Source organism: Leuciscus leuciscus (assembly GCF_965113295.1).
Source record: "Leuciscus leuciscus genome assembly, chromosome: 10".
NCBI lineage: Eukaryota > Metazoa > Chordata > Actinopteri > Cypriniformes > Leuciscidae > Leuciscus > Leuciscus leuciscus.
Genome location: NC_138734.1, coordinates 761629 through 773159, shown reverse-complemented (window position 1 = coordinate 773159; position 11531 = coordinate 761629). Strand labels below are relative to the sequence as shown.

The 11531-nt window shown below is 40.4% G+C and overlaps 1 protein-coding gene across 6 annotated transcripts in view; it reads right to left on the bottom strand.

Moving 5' to 3' along the window:
* Positions 1–1378: 1378 nt before the first annotated feature.
* The window catches only part of pik3c2g (phosphatidylinositol-4-phosphate 3-kinase catalytic subunit type 2 gamma), an 81098-nt gene continuing 70945 nt past the window's right edge, over positions 1379–11531 (bottom strand). The window contains exons 24-32 of one of the 6 annotated variants that reach the window (XM_082181622.1): positions 11340–11496; positions 11115–11224; positions 7802–7976; positions 7064–7182; positions 4392–4488; positions 2966–3020; positions 2514–2605; positions 1994–2119; positions 1379–1904 (exon numbers count right to left, since the gene is read on the bottom strand). In XM_082181622.1, coding sequence (XP_082037748.1) covers positions 1752–1904; positions 1994–2119; positions 2514–2605; positions 2966–3020; positions 4392–4488; positions 7064–7182; positions 7802–7976; positions 11115–11224; positions 11340–11496 — 1084 coding nt within the window. In that variant the 3' untranslated portion in view covers positions 1379–1751. Of the gene's footprint in view, positions 1905–1993; positions 2120–2513; positions 2606–2965; positions 3021–4260; positions 4282–4312; positions 4489–7063; positions 7183–7729; positions 7977–10646; positions 10723–11070; positions 11225–11339; positions 11497–11531 lie in introns of those variants that run through there. The other 5 variants (XM_082181623.1, XR_014209147.1, XM_082181624.1 and 2 more) reach the window with 5 other exon arrangements.

Genomic DNA, 11531 nt, shown 5'->3' with positions numbered 1-11531 from the left:
CGCACACAAACTCGGGATAAGCCGCAATTACCTTTTGTTCTGTGGCAGAACCGAGCTTTCATATAGAGCTTTCACATAGAGCAGAGGTGAAACTGCACGGGAAAAGCGGATTGTGTGTGTGTGAAGTCCTTGTTTCAGGTGCTTATGGAAGAGGTTTCTCGTCGGAGAACAGAGACAGTGAAGGTTCTGGAAAGCGAATCATCGTGAAGGAACGATTCGGTTTCAGTGATTCCTGCAGTTACAGGTGAGATTGCCAAATCAGGTTTAATGTTTCCAAAATAGACTGTGTCAGTTTAGAGAATTCGTGAATCCATATCATCCACAAAACAACATATGGGAAACAAGCTGACTAGGATACTTCCGTTTTTTTATATTAACTTGAGGATCACAAACTTTTTTAATTAGTTTTTGTTTAACATTCAGTGTATTATACAAGGGGCCTCATTTAGAAAACGTTGCATAGAAACCGTCCTACATTTTTCAGGTGTGCGTAGTGTGATTCAGAGAACTAATGTAACGTGCACACGCCTCTCTTCCAGAAGTGAAAGTTATGAATCGCAATTCACAAATGAACTTGAAATTGTGCGCAGCTGAATGGTTTCCGATCTCTGCTTTTAAACGTCGCATAATTCATGTAAATTAACATGTTAAAGACCACCAGTCAACGTCCAAATCCTTTACTTTAAAGATGGCGAGCGGCAAGAAGTGCCTAGATAAAACCTTGTGCTAAACTTATGAATGGGGTCATACTTCAGCAGTTACTGTGTCTTGTGCACTGCAAGTAAACATTTGTTATGTGAAAAGTTGGCTTAAATTTGTTGCAAGTATTACCGTTTTGCAGATTCTGCAAGGTGTCTATAAACGTATGACAGCAACCGTATATCTGTCAGTTATGCTCCGGTTTGCAGAAAATGGCATCTATGAATAATTCCGATCAGGTTTAGAGACGGCACTTGATCAAGCTGTTTCGGGTTTGCTTTTGCGATGCCAGAGTAATGCATGATGATCTGCAAGCAAGTCCAAGACATTTGTTATAGAAAATGAAATCAGAACATTTGAAGATAAAATATTTCATTTTAAAAAGAAATGAGTAGACAAGACCATTTTTATGTTTGCAAAGCATGAATAAAAGGAAAAAGCACTGTGTGTGTGTGTTCTGTTCAGCAGTTACGACATAAAAACCATCAGTGTTTATTCAGTAAAACTACCCAGACAGCAACAGTGCCAATACCAGATCCGGTATTCCACATGTACCAGATCTGGGCCGGATCTACTGGGCCGACACGATGTTGAGTTCTGGAAAACCAGCTCTTGCTGTTCCTTTGTTCAGAAACTGCTCAACATTCTTTATGACTAAAGAGTTCTTAATTGCCATATATATTTATCAAGTTTTACTTTTATTAATTTAGCACTTCATACAATACAAATTCCTTCAAAACAGCTTTACAGTAAAATCAGTGAGTGAAGAATCAGTGGTTTCTAATACAACTTCAAGTACAACAAAGCAGCTCTAGAATACAGTGAATTAGATGTACACTAGTTTAAAGTACAGCTTTAACGTCTCTTTATGAGCAGCGAGACCAGGGAGACAGTGGCAAAAAACTCCATCCGATGAGTTTTATTAATACTGATCGCCATCTCTCCTTCATATTATATGATCTCTACCAGAATCGTAGAGATCATATAAACAGCTGATGGTTCTGTGAAACTTTAAGCTTCATGTTCAGTGAGCGCTGGAGTAAAGCTGGTCTTTAAACCGCAGAGAAGCCCAGAGGAAACCACTTCTCCTGGTCCAGAACTCTCTCTCCCAGAACCACATTTGTGGCAGCAACGAAAGCCTTTCTGCTCTTCACCGTGACCTCCAGCACACGGCCGTGGAGCTTCAGCACATTCCTGTACTCGATCTGAGAGAAAACAGCAGATCTCACGCTCAGATCCACTGCTGTTGAAAACAAGCACTTCACAAGGTACAAGTGAAGAGGTTCTCTCTCACCAGTTCATTGAATGTGGGATTGTCGTTGCTGCGGACCGCTTTAGTCTTCCTCTTGCTCTGGTCGTATGGATCGGGTCTCAGTCGCGTGACCACATACGCATCCGGACACGAACCGTTAGACAACCTCTGAGACACACACACACACACACACACACACACACACACACACAGAGATCTGCTTCAAAACACACCAGCCAGCGAATGTTCTCGCAGCGTTATGAAAAAACGCTCTTCCAGTAACGGTAATATCATCTGGTCTTCAATATTGTTCTCAGAACGTTAGCACAAAAACATTATTTATACATCGTTCATAGAGTGTTTTAGTTGGATGTTCGTCTAGTGTAAACTAAAAATACAATAAAAACAGCAATGTTGTGAAATATAATTAATCAAATAAATGCAGCCTTGGTGAGCAGAAGAGACTCGGTCGGTAGTGTGAGTGAGTTAGTTAAGTGAACACATTAAACTTGTCATGTCAAATAATGATTTTCAAATCAAGAAGGGTTGAAAAATGACTCACAATATTTTTCAAGTGCTTTATCATGACAGATAGTTTAAAATCTTTATAAGACAGGTAGAGCTGAATCTGTGGCCGGAGATGAGCATCTGGTTCTGAAACAAACAGAAACAAGGAGCCGATGACTGATGCAGAACTGCAGGAATATTGCAGAAGAAATAACTCATGTTAAAATATGAGTTATGAGATAAAACGCTTGGAAATTCTAATCCATTTAAACCTTCAAAATATCACTAGTTTGGGAATAAAATACATGAATGAATCCCTAAACAAGTCAAAGCCAGGCGACAACAGATGTGTGTGATAACTGAGATCATGAAACTGACGGCGCTGTGACTATTATAGCTCTGATTTAGTATCCTCTTCATGCGAGTCCTGACATTTACACGGCAGCTCCAAAGTTTTAAACGTCCCTAAACGTCACCGATATGTAAACGTCACCGATGGAAAGTCACCTGATTTGCCGGCGGCATTCGGTCCATCCAGGAACAGACTGCAGACGTACTCGTTCTGTAATAAACACAGTGAAACATCAGGTGCAAGGAAACATCAGTGAACTCTGGGAAACATCAGTGATGGTGCAGTGAACTCTGGGAAACATCAGTGATGGTGCAGTGAACTCTGGGAAACATCAGTGAACTCTGGGAAACATCAGTGATGGTGCAGTGAACTCTGGGAAACATCAGTGAACTCTGGGAAACATCAGTGATGGTGCAGTGAACTCTGGGAAACATCAGTGATGGTGCAGTGAACTCTGGGAAACATCAGTGAACTCTGGGAAACATCAGTGATGGTGCAGTGAACTCTGGGAAACATCAGTGAACTCTGGGAAACATCAGCGAACTCTGGGAAACATCAGTGATGGTGCAGTGAACTCTGGGAAACATCAGTGAACTCTGGGAAACATCAGTGATGGTGCAGTGAACTCTGGGAAACATCAGTGAACTCTGGGAAACATCAGTGAACTCTGGGAAACATCAGTGATGGTGCAGTGAACTCTGGGAAACATCAGTGATCGTGCAGTGAACTCTGGGAAACATCAGTGATCGTGCAGTGAACTCTGGGAAACATCAGTGATGGTGCAGTGAACTCTGGGAAACATCAGTGATCGTGCAGTGAACTCTGGGAAACATCAGTGATAGTGCAGTGAACTCTGGGAAACATCAGTGATCGTGCAGTGAACTCTGGGAAACATCAGTGATGGTGCAGTGAACTCTGGGAAACATCAGTGATGGTGCAGTGAACTCTGGGAAACCTCAGTGATGGTGCAGTGAACTCTGGGAAACATCAGTGATGGTGCAGTGAACTCTGGGAAACGTCAGTGATCGTGCAGTGAACTCTGGGAAACATCAGTGATAGTGTAGTGAACTCTGGGAAACATCAGTGATCGTGCAGTGAACTCTGGGAAACATCAGTGATCATGCAGTGAACTCTGGGAAACATCAGTGATAGTGCAGTGAACTCTGGGAAACATCAGTGATCGTGCAGTGAACTCTGGGAAACATCAGTGATAGTGCAGTGAACTCTGGGAAACATCAGTGATCGTGCAGTGAACTCTGGGAAACATCAGTGATGGTGCAGTGAACTCTGGGAAACATCAGTGATGGTGCAGTGAACTCTGGGAAACCTCAGTGATGGTGCAGTGAACTCTGGGAAACATCGGTGATAGTGCAGTGAACTCTGGGAAACGTCAGTGATCGTGCAGTGAACTCTGGGAAACATCAGTGATAGTGTAGTGAACTCTGGGAAACATCAGTGATAGTGCAGTGAACTCTGGGAAACATCAGTGAACTCTGGGAAACATCAGTGATAGTGCAGTGAACTCTGGGAAACATCAGTGATAGTGCAGTGAACTCTGGGAAGCGGCTCAGTCATGCTTACTCCTCTGCAGGGCCCGGAGAACAGCTCCTTCAGGTACCGGTTCAGCAAAACCATCCTCCTGCTTGCCGTGAAGGACATGTGGAACCAGCTGGGGAACCTGGAAGCAGGAGAACAGTGGATCAGGATCAGTGTGGCTCTCACTCACACACACTCACACTTTCCTCATCAGGCTGGCTGTGAAAGAACAGCACTGACTGACTCACTCACTCACTGACCTCGCTCACTCACTCACTGCATTCACACTCACTCACTGACTGCACTCACTCACTCTCACTCACTGCACTCACATTTACTCACCGACTGAACTCACTCACACTCACCTCACTGCACTCACTGACTGAACTCACCCACTGCCCTCACTCACCGACTGAACTCACTCACTGACTGAACTCACTCACTGACTGACTGACTGACTGAACTCACCCACTGCCCTCACTCACCGACTGAACTCACTCAATGCACTCACACTCACTCATCGACTTAACTCACTCACTACACTCACTGACTGAACTCACTGCCCTCACTCACTGCCCTCACTCACTGCACTCACTCACCGACTGAACTCACTGAAATCACTCACTCACCGCACTCACTCACCTCCTCGGCCGGCTGTTTAACCCCCTGAGGTCGGCGGTATCGCCGGCGATACCAGCTCGCTTTTTTTTTATCAGTGTAAAATAAACTCATAAATTCTCTGTTGACTTTGATTTTCCATAGGAGTTTCTTACATCAATCGATTCTGTTAAATGTGTATTATTTTTGTGTATACTCACAATAAAAACAAAGTGTTGTGCTTTTTGCCAAATAAAGAAAAATAAACACGAAGCGAGTTCTGCCTTCTCTCTGCCAGTGAAGTCCATTCTGAAACGCGTCCGAAAATGAACAATAACTGAGCGAATACTCAGTCAAACAGGCATACAGACACACAGGCATGAAGCTTGAATTCTCTTCTTTTAAATGAAGTAATTTATATAAAAAACAAATATTCTCATCTTGTGAAATCTGTATTAAAAGAGAGCGATTCCAGTCGAGCTTATCTCAGCTCATTACGTTTTAATCTGCCCCGCCCACGGAGAGCGCGCGCTATTCAAACGCAAATGACTGAGACGATCCCATACAAACTGTGAACGCCCACATATCAGCTCGAGAAAACACATCAAGTTTATTCAGATAAGTGTACTTGTCTACACCGTCTCGCAGCGCTGTGAGGAATAATAATAATGGAAAACGTACCTCAGAAGTGCTGGTATTTCGAGGAGCAATGGATGGAATACTGTAGTAAGTTTTTTTTCATTCTCAAGTAAATCGCGTTTCTGTGTGAATGAATGAACGCAGAGATGCGCTGTTTACCACAACTCGCAAAAAGACAGTTTAAATTTGAATTGCGTTTCTGTGTGTGAATGAATGATCTGCTTTTAGCAAACTATTTTGCTATACTCAGTAAAAATCGACTGAAATATGTTGAAATAAAATGTATTTGTATAAGCAACGTATTAAACTGCAAATTAACATTTATATTCCTTATAATAAAAACGAAAGACCTATGTTACAGACAAATGAAAGACATTTCGTTGATTAGTTTTGGATAGATTACACATTTTTACTGTAAAATATCTGCCACCTCAAATAAGCTTTTGTTTGCCAATTTTTGCTAATATGTTAAATATAGTATGTTTTGTCAATGTAGGCTATATTCGAAGTAATGAATCCTTAACTTTGAAATATGTATGATAAAATGTATACTTTAGTTTTTACAAAGAAAGATTACCCTTCAATTGTTGTTGTAATTGTAACCTTTTTAATAAAAAAAAATATATTTACAAGGTAGATGTAAACAAATTTTAAAAGGTAAATATAAGCCTTTTCTTTAAATAATTTTTATTGTGTTTTATTATTGACAAATTTGGGGAGAGGATACATATTCCAAAACTGAAAATACAGTATGAGAATTAATTAACTGCACAATTACTAGACATGTTTTCCTTGGATATTATACAATTTGCAAGCACAATTTGTGAAAAAAAAATATATATATATGACATGCTTCCAACTGTGAACCAATTTGGTAGAATATATATATATATATATATATATATATATTATATATATATTGCTCTTGCATTCTTTCTTGTGGCTATAGGTGACACACCTGAATGAATGGCTCATTAAGTATGCGGGCCCCAGTGTCTCCTCAGGTGTGAACCACTACATATGCATGATGCTGTTGAATGGTTGACGCCCCTTGCGCATATTGCCTTTACAAACAAAAAGTGTTTTACAAGATTTAAATCAATGTATTGTGTTATGTGAATGATAAGGGCAGGATGATTTTCACATCATTTTGAAGAAAAAACTCTAGGCAATGACATCCATTAGTCAAAAGTCTTATTGTCACATATTTAGTATGTGTTTTGTGGCCTTATTTCAGAAACTTTAGTTTTTAGTTTTTTCAATAACCATGCATAAACATTATTCTCTCAAAAATACAAACATGTACATGCATGTTGCTCACATATTATGGTAGCCCTGTTTGTGCTAAATAGAGTGTAATTACACCTTTGCCATTAATATGTTTATAAGCAACTGAAAAAAGCACAAATGTCAGGGCATGTCAGAACATCTCAAGGACCCCAAAAACACCTCAGTCCCCAGAGGGTTAAACAGTATCTTACTTGGGCAGTGTGGACTCGATGAAGTGCTTCTGAAGCAGCTTGTGGAGCGTCTCGAACTGAGCAAAGCTCTTGTGACTGATGACGAAACCGTCCTCAATGGTCAGCTTCAGCTCGTACGTCTGACAGAGAAGAAGCATTGCGGTCACACCATGAACAATACATTTGTTACAGTATTTATTATTTTTTGTTAATGTTACTTAATACAAATAAAGCTGTTCATTGTTTGTTCATGTTAGTTCACAGTGCATTAACTAATGTGACCAAGATTTTAATAAAGTATAAGTAAATGTTGACATTAACATTAACAAAGATTAATAAATGCTGTAAACATGCAGTTTATTATTATTCATGCTAACTAATGTTAACTAATGAACCCTATTGTAAAGTGTTACCGTTTCATTTGTAAACATTATCTACATTAGTTAAACTAACAATGTTACTCTATATTTGAACATGTACGTTAATGAGATAGTATGTAAAACATGCTGAAGGACCTGAAAGAAGACAATGTGTGTGAAAAAAAAAATGTACTGCCCAAATATACTTTGACTTTTCTGTATACTTGTCATTATAAACCAAGATTACGCAACCATAAACTGAAGTATGACTGCCTTATCTGAGATAATCTTATTTTTAGTTCAAAAGATTAACAGCACAGTTGAATACTCTTCACTGAAGTTCTTTTCATCCACTCTTCATTCAATCCTCTTCTTGAAGGTCTTCCTGAAGGAATCTCACCACATCTTTGCCGCTGCCGCTGTATTTCTGGATCACGGCCTGCTGGATGTTGGATGTGTTGGAGATCCGGCTGTCAGCCAGCGGCTCCGAACGTCTGCCAGAGGAAAACTGCACCATATTGTGGATCAGGAAGTTTAACTTCACAGGGAAACTCTCCATGCTCTCCTTAATCTTTCTGAAACAGAAAATAAAATCTAGTCCTAAAAAAGTAGAACCTCCACAAACACTCAAAAGGCAGTGGGATAATTGTGTTGAAGGCCCCTTTTTTGCACAGGATTGAAATTGTGGTGTGAGAAGAGAACATGCTCTTACAGATGTGTAAATATCTACTGAAATCATGATCAGATATTTAAAATAAACATGAAAAATCCACATACCGCAAACTCTCCTTCTGCTAAATTCATATTTAAGGCCCTATAAACTCACATGTGTGACACTGTTGTATTACAAATGTATTAAACAAATGTTTAATTTAGGTTGCAACAGTAAAAGTTGAGTACATTGAAGTAAGCATTTTAAGATTCAGTTATGATGATTATATCAAGATATTCCTGCCAGTCCTGTTCTCTAATTGCTGAGACGACTCTCACCCTCACCCTTTGTCTTTATGCATTTCCTGACCATTAAGCTCAATGTACAGCTGTGCTTTTGTCTCTATGAAAATGTTAATGTATGGGCAATCTAGTCAGGCTGATTGGATTAGCATATATGCGTTTGAATAGTTATGCTGATTGGATTGAGACTGGTAACACGCTGGAGTCTAGGGCGGTTCCTTAACCTGTATACTTAATTTACATGCTTTGTTCAACCTCAATGTAAATCCCTCCCCCTAAATGTATATAAAAGTGCAAGGCAACTTTCTTTAGATTAGACTTGATGATGATGAACTACAGACTTGATGAACTACAGACATGGAAGAATAAATCTCTTCTGCTTATAAAATCCATCTCAAGTCTCTTGGTTTCTGCTTCGATGAAGGAATAAAAGTCTCCAACAATTTGCCCCCGTGACCCGGATGGAGAAAAAGGAAACTCAACAAAGAACTTCAAGCTCAAAGACTGAATCTTGAAACTTCAAGACAACCACAAAAGATTTGGTGAGTTTCACTCCATTCAAAGATACAAGTTTGATATCCTCTGCGCCGTTCAGAGAAGTAGTTAACAAACAGCTGTAGAGTTTGGTTAACTAAAGATATCCTCTAAAAAGTTTGCTTTTAGAGATGAAAGATGTACTCTGCCAGGCAGGGAAGATTAGCATTACATGTTAATATTGTTTTATCCTCTTGCTAGAGAAGTTTTATCCTCTGTAAAGTTAGTGAAGATTTATCCTCTGCTTTATCAGGGACGGTTAGCATCATGTGCTAATATTTTGTATCCTTTGCTTTAGGCAGAGAAGGATTAGCTTTACGTGCTAATATTTTGGTTTATCCTCTGTTTCAGGCAGGGAAGATTAGCGTAAATTGCTAATATTTTGTTTATCCTCTGTTCTTGTTGGCAGGGAAGTTAAGTGTTAAGTGTTGGTAAATTGGAAAGTTTACAAGTGTACCTTCTGTTGATCAGATACAGTTTTAGTTTTGTTTGTGTGGTAACAAAGAAACTCACAAAATGGTTAGAAGGAATGCTAGGCTGATTCCCACAACTGAGAAAGCTGGACTAGCTACACCTTTATGGACAGACAGTGAATTCAAGTCTTTGTTAGGAGAACGCATGGACTCCATAGTGACGAGTCTGTCAAATTGAATTTGACCAAGATATTTGGCATTCATCCAGACAAAGTATGGTCAATTGAAGATTGTAAAAAGATACTAGGAGCAAGTATTCGCAAGAACAATGTGAAAGCCATTATCTGTTGTCACAGAGAATTTAGCTTATCCATTGCACAAGAACAAGCTCAGTGTATTGCTAAGTTAAAAGAACAGAACAAACAATTGCACACTCAAGTGTCCTGTCTCAAGAAAAGGGTGGGACATAAGGCCTCATCCAAATGTGACTCAGAAGACCAACAGTCAGATGAAAGCTATCCTGATTTACAGTCTTTTGATAGAATAGAGGACAATGTCAATGCTGGATTGATGAAAGATGTAAATGCAGTTGAAGTGTGTGGAGCAAGACAAAAGGCTCAGAATAGGGGAAAAGGGGTTGATCCAGTTCCATCTGTAACCCCCATACAAGCAGTAAACACAGCTTTAGGTCCTAAAGATGTAGAGAGACTATCCCAGAGCTTACCCTCAGTCCGCACACATTTTTCTGAATTTAGAAGAGCATTGATCAGTAAAATGCATCTCTGTGACATGTCGTTGGCAGAAGTCACACAGCTGATGTCTGCTGTTACTTCTGAACTACAACATGCCTGTAAAGGCGATTTGAGAGAAGGTGTTTTGAAAGTGTTAAAAAACATTGTTGGACCAAAAGTTGACGGGTCAAATATCACTAGATGTGTACAGAAGAAGGGTGAAACTGTTTGTGAGTACACCGAAAGATTTTGCCAGACCGCTGCAGCTTACAGCGGAATTGCTGACACTTCATAGAAGGTGCTAGATGATAATGGTCCTCTAGTTCGCGCATGGTTTGATGGGCTTTTGTCAGAACATAAAAATGCATTGCCTTACTTAGAATTAACATGGCCCAGTAGAACCCTTCAAAACAACTTGGACAGGTTAGCTACTTGGGAAAGAGACTCTGATGTCAAGGCAAGAGTAAAAATTGCAGCAGCAATTATATAAGACACAAACAGGTACGATTTCAATGTAAACGATTTCAAACAGTTTAATCTGAAATCAATATCTCTGATCCCCATAATTATTTATGTAGTGAAATGCTGTGTAATAAGTGGTATGACTGTATACCGTATCTTTAAATATCCGTCTAGTTTGATCTCGCCGCTGAAACTGCTCTCTCCGTGGAAGCTTTGCGTTTAAACACCTAATAAAATATTTCAACTCAGATCAATATTTTGTGTCTGATTATTTACTGATGTGGCAAGTATCCGTGTAATAAGCGGATAATGTACATTGAGCCGGTTGTTATCTCAGAATAAACCCCTTCAGGTGTGTGTGTGTGTGTGTGAGTGTGTGAGTGTGTGTGTGTGTGTGTGTGTGTGTGTGTGTGTGTGTGTGTGTGTGTGTGTGTGTGTGTGTGTGTGTGTGTGTGTGTGTGTGAGTGTGTGTTATCTCAGAATAAACCCCCTTCAGGCTGATGAAGACCTGATCCTGATCACCCTGTCGGGTTTATTCTGAGATAACAACCAGCCCGATGTACATTATCTCTTACTTATTTCACTACATTAGTTCCAGTATTCTCTGATCTCTGCTGACCGGGTGAAATATGAAGTGGCCTCGAGCTCAGAGTCGTGTGGCCGCAGGTTATTGTGAACATACTGAAGATCCCGGACATCCTTCATATCAGGCATTCCGGCCGCCAGCATCTACACACACACACACACACACACACACACACACAGACCGTCAGATAACAGAAGGAGTCAGTGAAGTGAAGCTGTCGTGTGCATGTGCGTGTGTGCGTGTGTGTGTGTCTCTCACCGGCTGCAGGAGGCTGAGCAGCAGTGGTGTGTGCGCGCGCAGGCTGTTGTAAGCGTTACAGCACAGCTCCACGAACCGATGGAAGCGCTGAGGGTTCTCGCCGCCACCTGTGATAAAGCGCTGCATCTCCGGCGTGAAGATGAAGGGCGTTCGGTCTCTGCATTCACAAACACACGCTTCTTTTACAAGGGT